Source organism: Salminus brasiliensis, chromosome 19, assembly GCF_030463535.1.
Source record: "Salminus brasiliensis chromosome 19, fSalBra1.hap2, whole genome shotgun sequence".
In the NCBI taxonomy this organism is placed as follows: Eukaryota; Metazoa; Chordata; class Actinopteri; order Characiformes; family Bryconidae; genus Salminus; species Salminus brasiliensis.
In genome coordinates this window covers 7,020,539-7,043,149 of record NC_132896.1, presented here as the reverse complement: position 1 = coordinate 7,043,149, position 22,611 = coordinate 7,020,539, and the positions used below count along the sequence as shown (strand labels likewise).

At 39.9% G+C, this 22,611-nt stretch overlaps 3 protein-coding genes across 5 annotated transcripts; 2 read left to right on the top strand and 1 right to left on the bottom strand.

The window, feature by feature from the left end:
- Positions 1-415: 415 nt before the first annotated feature.
- On the top strand, positions 416-11,535 carry efcab6 (EF-hand calcium binding domain 6). Its single transcript, XM_072663324.1, has 31 exons — positions 416-472; positions 1,063-1,220; positions 1,791-2,011; positions 2,165-2,239; positions 2,327-2,398; positions 2,482-2,618; positions 2,716-2,834; positions 3,184-3,308; positions 3,428-3,576; positions 3,662-3,745; positions 4,574-4,694; positions 4,903-5,076; positions 5,239-5,331; positions 5,563-5,723; positions 5,812-5,937; positions 6,063-6,237; positions 6,405-6,519; positions 6,610-6,734; positions 6,908-7,137; positions 7,231-7,318; positions 7,643-7,761; positions 8,248-8,412; positions 8,578-8,733; positions 8,940-9,156; positions 9,387-9,584; positions 9,728-9,955; positions 10,067-10,273; positions 10,397-10,586; positions 10,788-10,972; positions 11,143-11,292; positions 11,413-11,535. The coding sequence occupies exons 2-31, from the start codon at positions 1,076-1,078 to the stop codon at positions 11,533-11,535; spliced, it is 4,473 nt and encodes a 1,490-aa protein (XP_072519425.1). The 5' UTR covers positions 416-472; positions 1,063-1,075.
- Positions 11,536-12,045: 510 nt separating this feature from the next.
- On the top strand, positions 12,046-16,054 carry LOC140540880 (patatin-like phospholipase domain-containing protein 2). 2 transcript variants are annotated; one of them, XM_072663326.1, is made up of 9 exons: positions 12,046-12,267; positions 12,696-12,928; positions 13,347-13,412; positions 14,476-14,685; positions 14,961-15,021; positions 15,100-15,294; positions 15,538-15,661; positions 15,765-15,865; positions 15,966-16,054. In XM_072663326.1, exons 1-9 carry the CDS (start codon positions 12,072-12,074, stop codon positions 15,977-15,979), a joined length of 1,200 nt encoding a protein of 399 aa, XP_072519427.1. In that variant the 5' UTR covers positions 12,046-12,071; the 3' UTR covers positions 15,980-16,054. The 2 variants fall into 2 exon arrangements, with proteins under 2 accessions (XP_072519427.1, XP_072519426.1); XM_072663325.1 differs by having other exon boundaries at positions 14,961-15,294.
- Positions 16,055-16,840: 786 nt separating this feature from the next.
- tdg.1 (thymine DNA glycosylase, tandem duplicate 1) lies at positions 16,841-22,214 on the bottom strand. 2 transcript variants are annotated; one of them, XM_072663206.1, is made up of 11 exons: positions 22,113-22,214; positions 21,444-21,512; positions 20,710-20,879; positions 19,830-20,119; positions 19,626-19,695; positions 19,379-19,514; positions 19,202-19,284; positions 18,951-19,045; positions 18,658-18,829; positions 18,410-18,547; positions 16,841-18,023 (listed from the first exon to the last, which is right to left on the bottom strand). In XM_072663206.1, the coding sequence occupies exons 2-11, from the start codon at positions 21,500-21,502 to the stop codon at positions 17,890-17,892; spliced, it is 1,347 nt and encodes a 448-aa protein (XP_072519307.1). In that variant the 5' UTR covers positions 21,503-21,512; positions 22,113-22,214; the 3' UTR covers positions 16,841-17,889. The 2 variants fall into 2 exon arrangements, with proteins under 2 accessions (XP_072519307.1, XP_072519308.1); XM_072663207.1 differs by lacking the exon at positions 21,444-21,512.
- Between the last annotated feature and the right edge of the window lie 397 nt (positions 22,215-22,611).

Below are 22,611 nucleotides of genomic sequence, written 5' to 3'. Positions count from 1 at the left end.
TCTGGCACCTACAGCTTGTGTCTGTAGTGATATGCAGGGTTCTAGTGTTTGCGTTCTGCGCATGTGCAAGAGAGTCGCGATAGGACGATAGGAGTGCGGTGCCAGAGCATCCCAGAGAGCCAGCTAACTTTCTCAAGTCATGGTGTGTTTGTTGTGAACCCAAGACGATGTCCCGAGAGGAGGGTGGAGTTCAGTCTAAAATGTGATCGTCTAAAACAGAATAAACCTGTTGTGAAACAAATACTAGAAACTTTCGTAACCTGTTAAGGGCACTATGTAGGGAGCTGGGACATAATTGGGACCCAGCCAGTGATCTGTCGGTTAGAGTAGTAGTAGAATCAGTAGGCGGGGTCTGTGTTTGATTGACAGAATGAACGTGGCGCGACCATTTCCATGGCAACACGGAGCGTCGTTGGTTGGTTACAGAGGACATTAGCTAGTAGCTAGTCTCTCACTGCTTTCGGAGAACTGGGTGAGCATTTCACAGTTTCCACTTTCCTACATTTCCTACATTTAGTTATTTATTTATTATTTATATTATTATATTTATACTACAGCTGTGTAGTTATTTCCTGCTTTTCAGTAGCTATCTAACTCATTAAAACCATGCCTGGGAAGCCTGTTTTAGGCCTGACATGCTTTTCACAATAAAAGTTCATTCTGTGTTTAATTAAAGTGGTAAAAACTTAAAGCAAGGAACAGACAAAAATAATTAGGCCTACAAAAACAACAGAAACCATTAGCACTAGATAAATGTGTCTGTTGGTTTGTGGTGATATTCCCTAATAACGTCTAAAGCTCAGTAATAGTATTTTGTGAGCTCTTATGGTTTAACTAGCTAACAAATAATCTGTCTAAACAAAAAGTTTGGTGGTTTTGGGATCTAAAGGCGATTTCCAACTACTGAGCCAATCCCCATTACCAAGCAAACGCATCAGGTTGTAGGTCTTATGCTCTGGTGTTATGCTCTTTTTAGCTGGGACGTGTCTGTACTGACCGATAAACAAGTTCAGCAATGAAATCAATGAACTTAATCAATAAACTTATGGTGTGACTCTCAAGGAACCCAGTATTGATGTCCTTGGTAGTACCTCTCAGCCCAGGCCTGGAGGACCTGAGGCCTACGTCTCGAGGAATCACTATCATCCCCAGAATCAGGAGTGCCTCTCACACACCCAGCGTAGACCTTCAGGGGGAAAATGACCTTAAATCTGACTCTGGTAAGGATGGAGTTTTTTTAAACTATACACGTCCACTTCTACTCAATTATATTTTAGTCATTCATATTTATACATGTTTCTAGCCATTCCTTTTTGAGTGTAATTTAATGTTACATTGGTGAAAACACCTGGACTGATCTGTGACCGATCCCACTTTTTAATTTGAACATTTTAGACAAATGCCCCAAACTAAGATCAGCTCCTATGCTGCTAAATACTAAATGGTAGAAGTTATGTTGTGATTATATTAGTTACTCCGCACTTGAGTAGAACTGGCACTGGTACTTTTGTATTGTTTTTGGAAATGTATTTTTACTTCTACTTGAGCAAATCAGTACAGAGAAGTAACAACATATGGATTTAGTATGGAGTACTCTACCCACCTCTAGAAATAGAACCTTAGGGGTTGGCTAGATAATACTACTAGATCTTAGCCTCCCAAACCCCAAAGGCCTGAATGTAAGCCTGCACTTCAGTTCCTCACACCAGTATATAGCAGCTGCAATCAAAGTAGTCCGTTGAACCTAAAGAAAATGTGTAATTTCGTCTTCTTTTCCTTCTTCTGTCTAGTCTCCTCTGTGCTGTCAGTGGCAGATGAGAATTTGTCTTTAGCGGACATTGAGAGCATGCTCTCACAGAAAGTGAGGATCAGGAAGGACGACCTGAAGGCAGCTTTCTGTGCCTTTGACCAGGAGAGGAGGGGCACTGTCACCAAAGGGGAATTTCGTCGTGTCATTGAGGGCTTCCTTTTGCCACTTACTCAGTCTCAGTTTGAAGCCCTGTTGGCAAAGGTGAGCAAATGCAGAAATTCTAAAGAAGTATATACTGCCTTTATTGTACTTTGACTTAATGTACCTGCTATTATAAACAAGCTAAAATATGGAGATCCTGGTCAAAATGTTTAAACCCAGTTCAGTTCAGTTGTATTATTGTATTCATGCCAGGTTCCAAAGAGAGCAAATGGAGCCATACCTTATATGGAATTTCTGCGACAATACTGCAAGGTCACGTCAGCATCAATTAGGTATTGTGTGTAACAGCAGATCATATTTTTGTTCATTTGATTGTATGAGTATTCAAAGAAACTGATTAGCGTCTCTTACTACAGAATTCCATCCGTAAGTGGCAGTCACAGGAACTGGCCACTGGGAGAGCTACAGTGCCACCTGAAGGACAAGGTGGGACATTTTTTTGCACCTTGAGTTTGTAATGTTGTTTAGTGCCTTACATGTTTTTTTTTTATTCCATGTTTTCCTAACAGATTGGAGGCAACCTTAAAAACATCACGAGGGCTTTTCGCCTGTTCGATTATAATCGAGATGGGCGGATTCAAAAGCATGAACTGAGGAGAGTTCTGGAGAGTTACTGCTTCCCTCTGAGCCAGCAGGAGTTCCACAGGTCTGAATCCAATCCTGTTACTAACCATCAGGAATACTGTAATACTGCAGTTTGTATGACTGCAACACTGTGTAATGTCATTTGCTTATGATTACAGGCTATGGTCCTTTTACAGTCCAAATAACTCACATACAATGTCCTACAAGGAGTTTCTTGAGAGGCTTGGTGTTGATTGTGAGAACTACAGGAAGATTGTACCTGACTCTGCAAAACTTGGTAATGTCTAAGAGCTTGTTATAATGCTTTAAGGTGGAGAAGGGAGAGGTTGGCTGCAGGAGGTGTTTACTCTGGTATAATAACCAGCCAAACAGGGCTTATAACCATGTTAAAACCTGTCAAACTGATTACTATTGGGGTTACAAACAGGTCAAATAACTGGTCCAGAAAATCACTATAGTTTAGTTAAATGACCAGTCAAACAGACTGTTACTGGATTTGTAATCAGGCCAAAATCACCACTACAACTACAGGCCTATAACCTGGTCAAATGACCAGCAGATTATTATAGGGTTTATAGGGTTTATGATGCACTTATTAATCCTGGTCTTCCTTTGCTTTCTTGAAGCTTTAAATTGGGATGCTGTAAACCGATCTAAACGGTTTAGATCCAAAAGCAGGACAGCAGCTTGGACTACTTCAGCTGAGTCAGCGGATTCTTTGGATGAGATCCACACCAGGTTTCTGAAAAAGGTGAGTATGTGATAGATCACACATATACATACATACATTCAGAATTTTACATGAACAAAATGGCACATATTTTGAGGATACACAAATATGTGCCACATACTGTTAATTTTGTGCAATAGATGGGTGCAAACCATGCCCTTGTGGAAAGAGCACTTCAAGCATTTGACATCACACACAGTGGTGTCGTCTCTCATGATGACCTGAAGTCAGTCCTGAGCAGTTTCATTTTTCCAATCAGTGACAGCACTTTACTGAAGCTTTTGAGCAGGTATGAGGATTGTGGTATAAGATATGGTGGTATAATAGTAGCTGATTCTGTGTGACATTTTTGGTCTGCATTTACATTTGGTTAGATTTGGGGTGAACTCGACAGGACCTGTGGAGTGGAGAAAGTTCATTGATCTGTTCAGAGAAAAGGAGGAGATGCTAAGTGAGGGGTGAGCCGAGATCCTGACATTTCTAATTACCTCCAAGCACTTGTCAGTAAGGGTGGGGAATATCATGATATCCTATTGTTATTATGACAAATTACTTAACAGTAGGCTTTCTAAATATCATTAGTACTTCTAGAACCTGAAAGAACTGCATTTTCCCATAATAGAAAGTATAATTATTTATGTTGTCGCTGGACACTGTAGCACTAGAGGTACTTTCCTTCTGTTTTGACTTAGCAAACATCAGAAGAAATGACATTTCTTACAACATTATCACTTTCATGCAAAAATAAAGGAGAAGAAAACACTTTCTTAACTTTCAATGTCAGTGTAAACATTTTATTCCAATTTTGGAACATTTCTATCAGTCCATTCCTCATAAAATTGTGAAACATTGTAAAGAACATCTGCCAACTACTAAAATGGTGACACACATTGTTTACAAAATGGAAAAAAAGAAAGATAAAGGTTTTTTGCATGACAACAACGAAACTATATTTTTATAGTAGTTACAGTAGTACAAACTACTCACTCAGTAATAAGAGAGTTGATTTATGTGATTACTACATGTTTGCCAGTGTCACTGACTGCAGACCCCTTACAGATCCAGTGTCGGTTAACACAGTTGTATGTTTAGGCATTTCTAGTTAACGGAGATTTCGTTGATTTTCTGAGTATACATACACTATATGGACAAAAGTATTGGGTAATTATTGTATCAAAAGTATTGTAATTATTGATTACACCTTTTAATCATTGAAATCAGGTGTTTCATTTCATTTCCGTGGACATTTTCGAGAGGTGAAATGGTTTGATTTTTGTCTCTACCAGAAAAGACACAAGTCCTGTCACCCCTGACTTCTCCAGTATTGAAGATGTTTTGCCAAGGTTACGTGAGCTGACACTTGAAGTTTTTCCTCTTCTGAAGAGAGGCTTCCTGATATTTGATGAGGTTTGTTAAAGGTTTTAATAGTACCACACACTTGTATTGCATAGGACACATAGCCAGTCTGCTGTAGTTTGACAAAAATCTAAAATCTCAGTTAGTCATTTTCATATGATGCAAAATTAATATGTAAAACTGTAAAACAACAAATGTTATATCACTGGAATGTATTTCAATTACATTTTGTACGTGTGGGCTATTTAATCTCTCTTAGAACAAAACTGGAGCAGTCAGCAGAGCTGATCTGCGGAGGGTTCTGGAGGGTCTGACCTTCAGGCTCACGGATGAGCAGTTTAGAGGGCTGATAGATCTCCTTTGTGTGGCAAACTCAAGAACTATCTGCTACCAGCCATTCCTGGACTTCTTCCAGCAGCAAAGATCATCACTGGTAATACATTTACATTTTTTGTATTTATTGTTATTATACAGTACATATCCAACCCAATGAAAATACTCACAAAATCATACAGTTCATATTCATATCGTTTAGCACAGTAAATTTTAGTTATAGTGAATTAAGTGTATTGTATTGTATGGGTCTCTTTTGTAGGTTCAGGAGCAGAGCAGTAAGTCTGCAGACAAGCCAGAGATCCAGTCTCAACTTTCTACCACATCTCCATCAGCCACTGCAGCCTGGACTGCAGTATGTTCACTTTCCTTTATTATATTAGCTGTGGATCATGAGCTCTGTGTGATGTTCTCAGTTACTCAAGGAACACATTTGAGATACATGTAATGATAATTTTATCATTAACCTGTGTGCGATGTTGGATGTTCTCTAAGATAATTATCTCATAATTTAAGTGTCTTGAGCCTCTGTGTAACATTCAAGGAGAATATTCAATAGTTTACAAATCACATAAATCATTTGTAGGTGGAGGGGATTCTTAAAGAGAAGCTGACTGAGCAGTCTGACTCGTTGATGGAATCCCTAAGCCAGACAGACCCAACTCAAAGCTGCAAAGTTCCTCCTGAAGCCCTGAGAACACTACTCCAGCAGTACGGGTTGCCACTGTCTGACAGCCATTTTAACAAGTGAGAGCCCAACCGAGTTACACTGTAGCCTAGCACAGGACTGCTGCTACAACAGATGCCAATGTTTACCTGTTTTGTTCCCCTATAGGCTCTGTGAACCATTTATGGAGTCTGGAGAAGTGAACTACAAACTGTTGCTGATGAGCCTTGGCATCACCATGAGTAGTGACACAGAGATAAAGAGTGCTAACAAGAGCCTAAACTTTAGAGAGAGGTCTGTTCTACACTCTTTGCTAAAAGGGTTATTTGGCTTGTAACAGTAGTGGGATCATTTTGGTGCTGTATAGAACCATTTAGAGAACCTATGAAAACCCTTATAATGCTCTGTTTGCTTTACAGAAATGAGGGTGCCTGTGGACCTCATGTAGAGACCATAAGGAGGCAAGCAGTGGTGGACATTGTTTTGAGGAGGCTCAGAGACAGGCTGCAGATGCGTGGGGTCACTCTTGAGCACTGTCTGATGGCTACCGGTAGCAGTTCTGCAGCAATACTTGACCTGAGAGATTTGCAGAAGGTGAATAACTCTAACATGCCTGTACATAGTAAATTGTTTTAATGTCCTCAACTTACCTCTTATTTTTTAACATACTTGTCCAGTCCTTTTAAACCCATGAGACACCAAGGCCTAGAAGAAAATATACAAGACCACTGTATTGTCTTTACCTGCTTTGGGCATTTTAGGTTCTGGATGAGTGTAGAATTTCTCTACAAGCTCCACAGTTTCAGACTCTCACCCAGGCTCTTGGTTTCTGTGATGGTCAGATCTCCTTTTCTGAGTTTGTGGCCAAATATGAGGGTAAGAGCTCTGTAGTAAAAGCCTCAGAATATCCTTTTGACAAAACCTGCAAATGCATAGTTAGCTAAATCGTCTTGCTTTTCTTCATAGATGCCATAAAAAGAGAAAATAATGAAGAGCAAAGAATAAGATTGAACAATATTGAAGCCAACAGCATTATGTCTGCAGAGGACTGTTTCAGTCATCTTGAGAAGAGAATAAAGGAATATCATGGGGTACGTTTCTTTCTGTGGTTTAGTTCAACAGTTAGTTATTTAAAGGCTTATAATCCAATAACAATGTATGAACTATTCAGTAACTATTATAAACTCATTTATGGACGTGTGGGCCTCAATACCAAGCCTTAAAAATACTGGGAAACTCCAAGTCTTCTATCATGTTCTCTTAGGATGTTTTAACAGCTTTCCGGCTGATGGACAAGAACAGAGACGGGCTGGTGAATCAGAATGACTTCCGAGTTCTGTTTGACAGCCTGATGTTTGTCACCAAAGAGCAGGAGTATCAGAGGCTGCTGGAGCTAATGGGATTTAAGCCTGGCTACAATCTTAACTACACTGAGTTCTTCCGCAAGATCCGGCCTAATGGAAGGAACAGAGTACAGCTCATCGCTAACATGACGTGAGGACTTCAATCTCTTTACACACTGTAAAAAGGTGCAGCATTACTGAGAACGGCCATTTACCATTTTCTTTAATGCATTTTTGCACCTAGAAATGATCAGTTGCTTGAGCACGCATGTGATCAGGTTCACGCCTACCTGGTGGCCAATGCACGCACAGGCTGGTCAGACTTTTCAAAGGTAATTTGTGTATTTCTACAAGTCTACAAAATGTATAGTTGCTGCTATGAAACAGTGGCTTGCTTATTGGGGGTCTGAGTCAGGAATTCTGAAAAACTATAATAATAAATCTCTTAAAAGATCCTTTTTCTAGACTTACACATTTGTATTATAGGTACTCATAAAACATGGAACAATTAGTACTGCATCTGTCATCTTTTTTATTTTCCAGTTTTTACTTGGTAGTATAGGTTTCTAGGTTTTTTTTGCTTCTCTCTGTCAGTTAGTAGAATGATTAAGAACTCACACACAGCAACTGTAAGCATTGTCATGTATTTTTGCCAGGCATTCTGCCAGTATGGTGAGAGTGGTGAAACCATAATTACCAAGAATGATCTGAAGAATATCCTTTACAAATACTACTTACCCATCACTCCAAGAGAGTTTGAGAAAATATGGGCAAGGTGAGTCTATCCATTCATCAGATCTGCAAGTCTGACGGTTATAAGGAGAGCTGACCCCAGATACACTATATGTCCAACTGTTTGTGGGCACCTCTTCTAATGAATGCATTTAGCTACTTTAAGCTGCACCCATATATGTGCAAATGCACACACACAGCTTGTGTAGTCCCTGTAGAGAAGTACTGGCAATTGATTAAGACTCTCTGGAGCAGATTAACATGATGCTAGATGGTGCTCCATCTAATACCTTTGAGATGAGCTGGGGAGTTGGGGATGAGGTGGAGTGGTGATCATCCAACATCTTGACCTCAATAACAGTCTTTCTCTAAATGCAATCAAATCCTCACAGCAATGCTCCAAAATCTAGTAAAAACGTCTTACCTTTGTTAGGGGCAGTTACACCGTCAAAGAAAGAAACAATAAATGAGCAGACGTCTCAATACTTTTGTCCGTATCATTTACTTTTTAGTACTTTTTATGTACTAGATATGATGAAGATGGAAAAGGATTCATCACTCAGACAGAATTCTTGGACAAGCTGAATATCACACCACAAGAGTTTACACAGCCACAGGGACCCCTGGATCCAAAACAGACCCTAAACATGTCCTGTATGACCCCTTTGATGGAGACCACATTGCACAAGCTACAGTAAGTCACTGTCACAGGAATGAAAGAATTAATGGCAATAAATAAGTCTAATATTATTTTAGTGTCACTGATGTTTTGGCATGCCTTACTTACGTAGTTATCATTCTTGGCAGTACATAAAGGCAGACTGTACATAAAATTATTAGCATCTTTCTCTCTTCTTAGGGACTGGTTACAGATGAGCTTTGAGGAAGTAAGCAGGAGCCTGGTGGCAATGGATAAAAGGAATGATGGTAATGTTACAGTGGCGGACCTGATGTCTCTGTTACACAGACATGGCTTCCAGATGGAAGAGTGTCAGTTATTGCACCTAATCAACAGGTATGACCGACATCCACACAAATAATCTGTGTACACCTTTCCAACAAAGCAACCTTTGTGGTTATGATCAGATTCATACACATTTCTGATGTCCTGGTGATACCTTGGAGTTCAGCAGCACGTAATGTTATGATATTTGGTTCTGAGCATCAGTGCCTTAGATAATTTCTCTTTTCCTCTTTTCCCTTTCCTTGCTTCTCCTGCAGTATTGGAGTCGAAGTCTGTCACAGTAAGCTGTCGTACCTTGACTTTCTGAAGTGTCTTGCTGGTCCTAGAGTCAGTAGCAGGCCCGAAATGGCACCTCAGTTCAGTCAACCCAGAGTGTCTCCTTTAGCTGGAGAGGATGTAGGAGATCTCAGCCCTGAGAGAGCTTTACAGAGGGTCAGAGAACTGGTCACCACCTCCTCATACACTCTTTCCAAGGTATCCAGTTGATTGTTTTAACAGACTGTTGTAAATGAATGTTATAATCAATTATAATTAGATTATTGGTATCTTTTTACATCTATTATTCTTTTATTGTCTATTCCACTGTGGTGTCAAAAGACAATGACTTGTTAACTCAGTATACGATTCAGAATTGTACTTAAATAGTCAAGTCAAATCGTGGTGAGGTGAGCAAAAATCTCTTTTTTGTGTTTTGGTGACTCCAGGCTTTTAAAGCATTTGATAAATCTGAAAATGGCAAACTGTCGCAGCCTGAGTTTCGGCGAGTGATGGACCACTTTTGCGTCAGGCTCTCTGATGTGCAGTTCAGGAGGCTTCTGGCTAAACTGTCAATCAGGGATGGAGAAGAAAACATGGTGGACTGGAAGGAGTTTATGAATATCTTTGACCTTCGCAATCAAGAGGTGAGAAATATAATCATTACACATGTTTTTCAGTTATTAGAAACTATTACCTGGTTAATTGTGTGGAATAGTGTCTGTATCCTGTTTGTCACACAGTATTTGTTCTCTATTATATCAAGTTATGTTGTTTTGGTTCTTTTCAGACATCCAAAGAATGGCTGGAGAAAGTCCAGAAGTTGCGCATCCCTAACCAGACCCGTCCTCTCCCAATCAGTGACGTACTGAGACGGATCCAAGAGGTAGTCTCTGCCCGCCTATACACCATCACTAAGGAGTTGGTGGATCTGGACTATGCCAGCATTAAAACTATTTCAAAAGAGGACTTCAAGGTCTTCTTTGACCTCCACTTCATGAGACTCTCTGATGATCAGGTAGTTAATTATATAAGGGACTGCAGTATACATTAATAAAAATTAAGAAAAGCATTACATCATCACTCTGAATGATGTGCTATGTGCTATAATATATGCAAAATTTTACAGTTTGAAAAGCTCTGGAAATTATTGCCAGTCAATGCCTATGGCAACTTAGACTACCGTGAGTTTCTGAAGAAGTTCAGCGGAGAACTAGAAGGGCAGGAAAAGCTTGAAGCATCGCCATCCCCTGAGCATTTACTACTATCAGAGAGCTCGTCTGCTGTTCTCCTGCAGCGCCCCAAAACAGCATCCTGCATGCCTGAACGGAGCAAGGTAAAAAAAAAGTCCAGGCTTCCCTCCTCACACTCATAACTACACAATTCAAATATTTTGGTTTATAGCAAGATTTCATAATTGAACAGATGGTTAGATGAAATTCTTGACTCCTGATCCCAGTTAAGCCCAGAGCATCTGAAGCGTCCCTCCACAGTATGTGGTAGGTTTTCTGTAATCAATCCGTTGGACTCTGGCACTGTGGAGCGGAGGCTGCGCTTCCAGATCCGCGGCTGCTGGAGGGAGGTCCAGAGGAGGTGCAAGAAAGCTGACACTGAGAGGACTGGAGAAATCGAAATAGAGGCTTTTCTAGGTACCAGTGAAACACTGCTTATCTATCCAGCACGCTGTTATTTACATGTACTTATCCATAACCACTTGCAGGAATAACTAGTTGTCTACATTGCAAATCAGCACAAGTTGATGCTCATGCACTTACACTACTGAGCTTGCTTCAATATACAATAGTGGTTTCAGTGTTACATAACCTTGCTTGTATGTGTGTTTCCTACAGAGATACTCAAGGATCTCCATGTAGACCTAACCCAGTCCCAGTTTCAACATCTGTCTGAGAAGTATAACATCAGAAACGAGGGCCGTCTCTCCTACCCAGAATTCCTGCAGCACTTTGTACTAATGCTCAAACCTAAAGCCAACACCTGCACTGGCAGACACAAGCTGCACCTGCCCAGAACTCCGGTCAGACACTCATTACTGCACCATCATGACAGCAGCGTTTTGCACTGACTGTTATTCATATTTTGTTGCTCAGATGAGTGGAATATAGATTATGAGAAACAGTGGTGTAGAAATGGACGTAACATAAAGATTTAGTTACTCAGCTGTACATCTGTGTCTGTCTTCCTCAGATGAGTCCCGGGCACTTAAGCAGGCAATGTAATGATGCCTTGCTCAGATTGTGTGCTCCTGTCCAGCTCTACTGGAGGTCCATCAGGCGAGCGATTGTCTCCTACGACAAAGAGCGCACAGGGAAGATTTCTCTCCAGGACTTCAGAAAGGTAAATAATATTTGGTACTTCTGCTTGCCTTCAGACTTTTTATAGATGGAAGTGTTGAAATGCACTCGCAGCAAACATGTTTCTGCCCACTACTACTAAATTAAGCCTTTATCTCAACAGGTTTTGAAAGAGCACAGTGTAAATCTCTCGGAGGAAGACTTCTTTCATCTTGCATCTTTTTTTGACAAGAACATCTCAGGAGATATTTCGTACAATGAATTTTTAGCCATTTTCCAAAAATAAGCAGCACAGCTTCGCCTTTGTCTTTAAAGTGTGGAATACAGATTTGTCCAGAATTACTTAACTTTTTAGGAATTTGAATATTTCCTAGAATTACTTACTTTGGAAGAGCAAGGATGACTTTTATTAAATGTATTTTCTTTACAAAAACCTAATAAAAATGCACAAAAACCTACATTTCTGTCCTAGTCTTACTTTAGGCCTAGTGTTAAAATATATATTTTTTTAACTAGTAAGAAATTATCTAATGCTTAAAAAACAGCTTAATGACTTTAATGACAGTTTCTAAAAGGTTTTCTAAAAGCAAATCCTACGGTATAATTCTGAGGTATATCATGCATTTAACTCATGATGTAATACTTTATGGCATAGAGTCTGTTTTGACGATTCAGTAGTATGGCAGGTTCAAAGTCTCAGTTATGCCACTATTGCATAACTGTTATTGTGGGCATTGTCAACTACACTGACCTTTCACTTCATTTGCAGCTGTCTTTTCCCTAAAGCCTCAGCTGCTCGGGGGTCCTGACTCGGTGCTGGGCATGAGAAACATGCTCACCTCAAACAAAGAGTGGATTATTTCTTTTGCTGGTTGTGGTTTTTTGAGCATCTATTATTTTGGAGTGTATAGCTGTCTGTTGGAATGGGCCCGTGACCTGGTTGACAGAACAACAAAGATTTGCGGGGCTTCATCTGGAGCTTTGATAGCAGCAATGATAGCATGCCAAATATCACCGGGTAAGTGAAGGCACTGGAGTTTCTTTTTTGTTAAGCCACATTAACTGCAAAGTAGAGTATGTGGGCCCATACTTCTTCAATTTCTTCAGTTTCTAATGGTTTCTGCTTATGTTTACTGTATTATTGTTAGAATTAAGATTGATTAGATTAAAATTATTCTACAAACTTAGAAGTTTAACTGCATGGTGTTTTAATAAACCTGCCACCGAACAGTAAACAAGGCCTTTATTCTAGAAATCAGGCTCGTAGTCCCCAATTGAAACTGATATTAATACAAATAATTCTACAAAGTTACAACATTACCGATGTGTAGTATTTCTTATTTCTTCATAGTCATTGTTGACTCAGTCAGTTAATGATTTATGTTCCCTAGTGAGAAAGACAAGCAGCAAAAACATCCAAGTAAAAACTTACCTTTTATTTTGTAGCAAAGTGCTGTGAAAATCTGATGGAACTAGCCAAAGAGGCTCGGAAGGGCACACTGGGCTCCATGCACCCATCCTTCAACTTGCTGAAGCTAACCAGGGACCTCCTGGAACGAGAGCTGCCCAGTAATGCTCACCTCTTGGCAAGTGGGAGACTCTGTGTGTCACTAACACGCGTTTCAGATGTGGAGAATGTGCTGGTGTCTGAATTTGACAGCAGAAATGATCTCATCCAGGTGAACCAACTTTACACTATACTGGCTGAAACTTGAGATCTTACATAGAGTGCCAGTAAAAAGTGCATACTAAGAACATACTCAGTTCTGGATTGGATTTCAGGATTTCCAACACATTTTTACATTAAATGTCTAGGATTAAGGTTAAGGTTATTAATATATAATACATTTTCATCCCCCTGATCTAGTAGTTTTCAGCCACTAATGTCTCAGTATATGTGGAAACTCCCGAGTCCTGCTAAATAGCCTCTTAGGAGGATCCTCAATGCAGACAGTGTTTGAATTCTTAATTTTTTTAAACAGTTAAAAACATTTTTACTGCTATGGTAGAGCAGAGTACAGGATACTACATCACACTGGTAGATTTTCATTTGCCCTTGTTTCAGTTTCTAACTGTTTTTTTGTTGTTGTTGTCTAGGCTCTAGTTTGTAGCTGTTTTTTCCCCATCTACTGCGGGGTGGTGCCACCAAGTTATCATGGTACTGTAAGTAGTAAAGAAATAACAAAAGACCTGCATATATTTTTGTACACTAAAAATGATGCCATAGAAGAACCACTTTTGGTTCCATAACGAACCATTTTTGTAATAGATATGTGACCATTACACTGATAAAGAACCTTTATATCAAGAGAAAGTTTTTGGGTCCTTTAAAGGTTCTTTACACTCTCACATCTCTATGAAAAACATTGGTTCTTTACGGAACCAAAAGAGGTTCTTAAAGAACCATTTGTAGCACCATTTTTGTTAAGAGTGTATAGATCGAAATATACAGTAGCCCTTAAAACTGCATGAATGTACTGTATGGGTTTAAAAATGAGAATATGTAAGCTATCTACCTGGTATGTAAATCATCACTGTCACACAAAAACCTTGTATCTCCAAAATGGCAACTTTACAGGACAAGTGGAAAAAACACTTAACTTCAAATGGAAGTCATTTCTATTGGTCCATTCATTATGAAGTTTTGACACACTGTAAAAAACAACTGCCATTATTCATATTATGGTGTTGTGCAACAGTGACAAAATGCTTATTTCTTTAGGGAAAAACACAAACATATTTAATTTAGGCAAAGTGGAATTATGGTGTGGGTGTGTTTGCTTAGGCATTTATATTCCCTTTTATATACTCCTCTTCTTGAGAAAGCCCAGTTTTTACAGTTCCCATCCAATAGTCCTACACAACTAAACAAATCCTTTCAGTAAAAAATCAGTAAATTGTGTTTTTCTAATTAGCATATGATTGTTTTGCACTGATTTTGTTATTTCTATGATAAATATTGTTATCGTGGTAAAATGTACTTTTACAAAACAGCTAGTTTGTAGTGTTTGGATGCAGCAGCAAATGTAATGGTTTATTGATCATCAATCAGGTTTGGTAGCAGTTTAAAAAAATCTGGAACTAGTGTTTTTTCACGCGTCGTGAAATTGCCTTTAAATATCGTGATATTCCATTTTTGCTGTATTACCCACCCCTACTCATGCAGCGTTCCCTAAAATGCGGTTATCTGTCTACCTCTGCTTTGACCTCAATCTTTCCTTTGCAGCGCTACGTGGATGGGGCTCTGAGTAATAACCTTCCTTATTTCAGTGAGAACAACACCATCACTGTCTCACCATTTTCTGGGGAAAGTGATATCTGTCCATATGATAACCCGTTGTACTTTCATGAAGTACGACACAGCAACGTCAGCATCCAGGTCAACCTTCCTAACATTCACCGCGTCATCCAGGCCTTCTTCCCACCGGAACCTGAGGTCAGAACTCTTAGTGCTGCCGGCCCATTATCCCTTTACCTTTGTAGAAAAGCTAAAACTGGCCTTTTTTTAGTAAATACAGCTTTGTGTGATTTACTGTTTTTCTGTAAAAGCTGAGGTAAACCCACATATATTAATTTTAAGGACATTTTTATAAATTATGTTGTTATGTTATTATTAGACAACGTTCCCTTGTTAAGCTTTGAATGAATGGCTTGATATAGGACTTAACATATGAAAAAAGTGAAGCCTTTTTGTTTTGTGTATTTTCATAGGTTATGGCAGAGATCTGTCAACAGGGATACAGAGATGCTCTAGAGTTTCTGAAGCAAAATGGTAGGAACATTTTACACAATGTAACGGGGCATTCATTATCTGGGACACATTTGTATGTAATATTTTCTTGGGTTTCAGATTTTCTAGCAATGGATTCACCTCTGACTAATTTCATAATTCAAAAGAAAAACAAATGGTGCTCATTCAGTCATCAGCCTACAGTAGACAGAGAGCAAGACAGCAGTGAATCTCTAGAGTCTGGGTCAATGAGGAGACAGACCTGTCTGCTGGGTAAACATGAGGGTTACCTGCTTTCTGAGCCCATTCAAACAGGTACAAAAAAACTCAATATGCCCTTCAAAATAAAGCTGGCAAAATGTTTGTTGTCCAAAACTGCTACAAAACCTGTACAGTTTGTTACGTTTGCTCAAATTTGCTTCTTTAGGCTTTAAAACATGGTTCTAGCATCACTTAAGCTGTGAGCCAAAACCAAAAAAAAGTACAAATTGATTACCAACAGGAGATTAGTGATCAACATAACCATCTGAAAGACTACTGTTTGTGTCCATTCCTCAGTTTTCTGGGAGGCCAGTAAGAAGAAAGATGAAGGAATAGGTGAACTATTTGTAGTGAAGTGGGTCACATCCATACTGATGGTGTGTGCTCTGCCTGTAGAGATGATCTACTTCATGCTTCTGAGGTAAGGACACCATTCATGCATAATAGGAGATATTGGGATATGTTGTTTATGTTGGCCAACTTTGTAGATATAAGGTTGGCTGTAACAATAGTCTATCAATCAGAGCTGCTGCCTGGATGCCGGAGATGCCTTCTGATATGCTGTGGCTCTGGGGGCTGACCATGCAGATGACTGGACTGCTGTGGAGGAGACTGTGGGGTAAAGGTCTGCAGACGCCAACATGTCATTGCAATGCATTACTGTAGAACATCTTAATGTGGCCGATATTAATCCACATAACTGATTCATTGTTTATGTCTTTCAGAGAAACACCTCTAAAAGTCACATACATCCATAGGCGTGTTCCTGAATTAACAAGATGTTTTATAATAATAAACGCTCACTAAGGTTGAATGACTTGTTAAAATTTGTTAATTTTTTAGAATGCGAATGCCCAGAAAAAACATAGAAGAAAAAACAGCACATTAACGTTCAGGCCAGAAACATGCTCAACACAAGTATGCAATCGTAAATGTTAAGGCTTGCAAACTCAACATGCATTCTTGCATTACTGTGGCAGTTCAAACACTCAGTAATCAGGGGGAACGATAGAGGACAAATCAAAAACAAAAGTCCACCATGACAGCTGACTGGAGCTGCCTTACAAAGCCTAGGCTGCATTTCTCGGCCTGCTACGTCAGAGTGAAAAGAAAGAAGAGGTGGGGACCACAAAATGTTGGAAAATGAGGTCTCCAGAGCAGAGTTTGTTTAAAAAGTTGGCATAATTATAATTCATTTCCATGAAGAAATGAAAAAGCAAACAATTTTCCTGCCGCAACTATAAGAGGTGGGACCTTTCCAATGCGGTCAATAGAAAGTCTGGTTAGACTGCAATTAAAAAGGAGTTTTCATAGGACAGTCCTACCGAGAACCCTCCCCACCTCAGCTGCAGCCTAGGCTTTGGAACACAGCTTGGAAGAAAGCACGCCGAAACTTGGCTGTCGCTGTAGTGCCATTTGCAGCAATGGTCAAATGCAGCTCATGCTTGCATTGGGTTGAATGCAACTATGTGCAAAACACAGTCTTTGCAGCTTGACGGGTAGGTGTTTGCATTCTTGCGCGAAGTATGTTTTGGACTTTACATAGAACATATTCACCTTGCAGGTAACTGGATGGGCAATCAGTAATTGTGATAAAGATGTGTAAAGATAAAGTTCAATGCAATAAAATTTTAATAAACAAGGAAACAAGGAAAAAAACATGTACTCATGTTTACAATGGCAGTAACAAAATAGCACCAATAGTGTTTCATATAAACAGTAAAAGCACCGTACATTGACTGCAATCCTAAAATCCACACTGCATCAGGTGTGACGATAATGAGTGGCTGTCTTTTACATGTGCTGTACTCTTTCACAATTTCACAAATACCAGCGCTACCAGTAATTACAGACCTCTTCTAAAAATGTACCTCGACACAAGCGATGGCATTGTTGCATGATTTCATCTGTGCCACTTGTTCAATCACATTATATCTCTATATGTGAAAAGGAGTCAACAAAGAACGCTATTATATGCAACCCTCACTGTTCCCATGTCGCATCTTGCAGAATGTGTGCAAATGTTTTGCACAAGAAATGAAAAAAAAGGAGGAATTTTACCCATCTAAAATAAATCAAATTACACACTGACCTCTCATTATAAAATCAAGTATCAGTCCCTGATATCACATAAAGCATGAAAACAGTTCAGCAGTGCTGATCATTATACACTAAACAAGAATGACCAAAATGTTTGACACAAAAGCATAAGAAAAACAAAAAAAAAAAAGTTCCATAGAAAGACTAAGTCCTAAAATATCTACTTCAAATTCATTGCAAAGGAAAACATCTTTATGTGTCTCTTCTTAGATGAAGAGTGTTTCATGCTAACGGTCTTCAGTTAAAAGACTGAGGTACAGTTTCTTTATAAAGGAGTAGCAGCTGATTTCCCCTTGTAAGTAGCTCAAGTAGCCACCTCCATGATTTTTGACATCCGTTCTGCTGGGTGATTTTGCACACAGCAATGATGGTTGTTTTATATGCCCAGGACTGTAACAGGACTTTATAATGTATGAGCAAGGAGACAAGTAAGCACACTCCTTGAGGACTCCTGAACTGGATGAAGCTGGTGAGAGGCACTGTATCCGAGCTGAGGATGAACACAGGAGCTCTGTCTATAAGGCTGCATATAAAGTCCCTTACCAAGGCTCATACAGCCCCTGCGGGAGCTTGCGAAGAGCTTCCGATGTCTGGAATCTTGTCAGTGAAGGACTCGTTCATCCACTCGCCTCCTGGAACCTGACCCACTGTGTTCTGATTTCTAGGTTCCTTCTCTGAGGTTTCTGGAAATACAGAGAAAATGTCAACAAACTGGATACCGATTGTGCTTCTAGCACAATTTCTATCAGTTTTTATCCTAAATCTTTAGTAATGTACTGAAGGCTGTGGTTTGCTCTCACAATTACATAGAGCCCAAAAACAATAGTCCAGGACAGGATGTTTTTTTTTTTAATTGAGCATCATTTTAATTTAGGAGCACCCGTGTGAGAACAATTCATACCCAAGTAATCTTCTTTAAGCACTTCTATTTTAACAGCATTCATTTCATGTAAATTAAGCTCTTGTTCAGCGTGACACTCCCTCTACAATTTCAATCATCTTTGAGTTAAGATACTTTCGGAAACCCAACTCAGAACATCACCTTCAGTGACCAGAAATGGATACTAACCTGCCTCTCCAGAAGAAAATGGGCAATGGCCATTACTCTGGCCTTCCTCAAATCCAGGTTCTCCATATGCCCCTCCAAAAGCAGCCTCGTAGCCAGGATCATACTGCTCCTCCTTAATGGCCATCCTTTTGGCATCCTCTGCAAAAAACAAGGAAAGCACAACGTCAAAAAAACATTTAAAAAATATTAAATTCAGTGGATGAACAAATCATGTTCCAAAACTGCTTAAAAAAAGCATGGTTCCTCACCTTTGGCCAAGCCAAGATCAAAGGTGTAATTGACTTCCTCCACCTCTTTGGGTTTAGCTAGACCCTTCAGTTCATCTCTGAGTTCCCTGAGCTTGATGTAGAAGTGTACTTTGTCCTGAGCTCGGGGAAATTGGGCACAGCGAGCACTGGAGGAGGGCATCAGGTACAGTGCCTAAAGACCCACAGTAGAGAATTAATCAGAACTATCCATTCTTTAAAGTGGCAAATGCAACACCAACAAAGAAATTATATACGTTATATCCTCTACATAACGTAAAATGTAAATGTCCTACCGTATCCGAGTCGGGAATCTTGTGAGGCTGCAGGCCAAATTCCAGAGTTTTGGGCTTCTTCCCAAATATTTCTCTACAGAACATTTCATAAATACCTGTAGTAAAAACAGTGAAAACGTAAGCACTGTGACCAGACAAGCCATGTTTGTGTAACTGCACATCTATGTTCGCAATGGGTGCAACTTAAAGTATATGCATGCATTAATTAGAAGGTGTGTCCACATTCAGTATTTTATTCATTAGATACCTACATTTTCCATTGAAAACTGCTATGAGTGGCTTGAACTTCTTAATCTTCTCCACTAAGATTTTGCCACCCTCTCGAAGCTCTTTACTGTAGAAGCAGGGAAAACAGAATTCAGCAAGGGGGCCACAATACGATACTTGTTTTGCATAAAATGAAGTGTGGAACTGATCATAAGTCACACCTTGAGAGATCTTTGCTGCCTGGGGTCGCTCTGGCTACCATGTTTGTGAAGCCAATGCCGTATTTCTCAGGAAGAGTGTCGTCATGCATATGGTTCAGTAGCTGCTCAGTGAACCCAGACAGGAACAAACACTTCCCTTGAAGTAAAAAATATAATGATTAGATATAAAAAGGCACCATATTTATGAAATGTAATAGTCAACTGTAAGACTTTGAGAGGTAATCATTAGACACTGCATGCAACTCACAAAAGTGGTTCCCAGGTCCAGGAAACCATCTTCCAATGTAAGCTGCCATCAATCCAGGATTGATTCCAATCTTAATGAGAAAAAGACAACAACAATGTAATCAATGTTATCAAAGGTAGGACAGGTAGATCACAAGTCACCCTAGTATTTTTTTACTTATTCCATCATGCCCAGATATTTCCCACAGAAACCAAGGATACTTACAATTACATAATCCAAATTGGGGGCGAGGATGTCTGGCAGAGTCTTTTTCATGACCTCCTCTTCTGACATGCCCTTAAAGCGATCTACTTTCCTCTTTACTTTCTTGAAGGATTCATCAATCTTCTCTTGTCCTCCTTCAACTGGCTGGCCATCGTTGTCTACCTTGGCTTTCTTAGGCTTGGGGCCAGGTTTAGCTCTGGGTTTAGGCTCTGCCTTAGGCTTGGGCTCTGCTTTAGCTTTGGGTTCTTTGCTTGCTGGTCTGCCTCTCTTCCCTTTAGCAGGAGCCGTGGCTGAAAGCAAGAAAAACTTTGTCTCAAACAAGTCAGATTTATTCAGCCAGTATGCATTCAACAACGATGAGGGGCAGTGGTGGCTCATCGATACCCGAGCTCATCAAGCTGCCACTGTTGGGCACTTAAGCAAGGCCCTTCACCCCCTCTGCTCCCCGGGATGCCGCAGCCATGGGTGCCCACAGCTCTGGACACATGTGCTCACTGTCTGCGGTGTGTGTTTCACTGGTGTGGGTGTGTGTGTGTGTGTGTGTGTGTGTGTGTGTGTGTGTGTGTGTGTGTGTGTGTGTGTGGATGGGTTAAAGGCGGAAGCCCGAAATTGCATCCGTATTCAACACTTATGGTAAATATGGATGTCTTGTCTCAAGTAAATCAACCAGTTAAATATTCTTTTACCGTTACTGTGCTGCTAAACTACAATAGTAAATGAAAACTGATTAGAAACAGATAAACAATTTCTAATATAAATCTAAAACAGCTAAGACCATGTATGAGCAGAGGACACAAATTCACGATTGTTATTCATACTTCCAGACTTGACTACATAAGGGAGGGGTTCTTAAACCTAGTCCTTGAAATAATTTCAGTACCTTGCGGAGGAGCGGCAGGCTCTAGCTGGGCAGCAACCTGCTGCTGTAGAGGCATGTGTGCCATGACCCCATCATCTCTGGGTCCTTCCATGTACTGGGCGGCACTGCCATTAGCCATATGAGAATACTGAGCGTGGAGGGCCTGGAGATGCTGTTGCGCGGACTGAACCCTGAGAAGACACAGAGGCAGTCAACATCAGTTTATCTGAGGTTTTAACCTATGTGTCTGTGACAGAACTTCACATTTAAGGAATCTGGCTGATGCTCTTATCTGGAAAACAACTTACATTTGCGTCGAGCAGCTAGGAAAATGTAGTGTACTCCTAGTATTGCCTAAGGACTCGCTACATTATATTGTCGCTGACACACAAAACATGCACTTTCATCATTTTTCACTTTGAGTAGACCAACGGACATGGCCCAATTTCTATTATTCCCAGTTATATTAACACTGGGATTTGTTTGGGATGCCTTTTTGCAGGACAGCGACTGTGCAAGAACTTCAACACGCTCATAATTATTACAATTATGTAAAAGACTAGTCAGGAAAACAACAAACCTAATTCTTAAATTAGCACATTACATTATGTTAATACCTGCCACAGATCATAGGCTGGTTAGTAACATTCACTACATTTCACAGTGTTTAATATCCCATGTGCAAGAGTTAGAAATGCAGATGGGAACAAAGTGAAATCCTGGCGCCATTTGATGACAAAGGGGGGGAAACTTACCAGTGCTGGACATAATCCGAGGGGGCATGGGGTAAAGATCCGTAACTCCTTTCCTCCATCTTTGGGGTACTTCGTGATAAACCAACATTTATATTCATTTAAACAAATATTATGGGAGATACATAGCTCTAGATCATGGAGGATGTTTCTAACCAGTCTATTTGATAAGCAGGTAGCTAAAATGCCTTTCTGCCTTTCGCATAAACACAAACTGACAGTTACACAACCTTGTTTTTAATGACTAACTAACTACCTAGTGTACAAACTGTAGATAGCTACAATCCCCACGTTTACTAAGGGCAGCCTGATTCTTCAGCTAGCTTTAGCTCAGCGTTAGTGTTTAAAGACTGCTAGCTAGCCAAGTCGCCTTGTTGACACTTACAAGCACTTACATCTTTACGTATTAAGATATTACTCACATCAGAGATGCACATGAAGCTTACTTACATGAGCAAAACCTCTAAAATCGAAATTCCTGTTAATTCAGCGTCGCTAACACGGACAGATGTCAAGCTAACGTTAGCTAGCTAGCTAGCATCCTGTACTAATGAATGGACGCCTGCTAGGCTACTGCTAGCTGCGTTTGCTCGCTTAACACGGGGCTAAATATCTAAATAGCTGCAGAATTGATAATAATAAATGTATATACATTAATAAAGTGATACATACCGTTGTAAAACAAACCAAGGTCGATATTAATCCGGAAAATCGCTTTTATTCCAAGCAAAACAAATCCTGATGAAGGCAACAAAGACCCGCACACAGCAGAAGCGCAACTCGGCACTGGAACATACCAATGAGAGATTTAGGGGGGGCGGGGACGATCAATTCACTTACGATTTGTACAACTAAACAAATGTCTGATTTACTCCAACATTACTGTACGATAAATAAGTATTACTATTCACAAATGTGTAGAGTTTTTGGTTATTACTAGCGTGAAGTTTTTTTTTTATTTATACATTTCCAAAACACCCCTTATTTATGAGCCGCCCCTCTCCCCTGACGTTTAAACGTTTCAAAGGAGCGTTTCTATTGGTCGTCATTCGCTCATGTGAAAGAGCCGCTGCCTCTGCGAGACATTTCATAATAAAGTTATAATAAAGTTATTATTGCACGTTAAAAGCAAGTGCATCATATTTTAGTTTAGTACATTCAGATTTCTCAT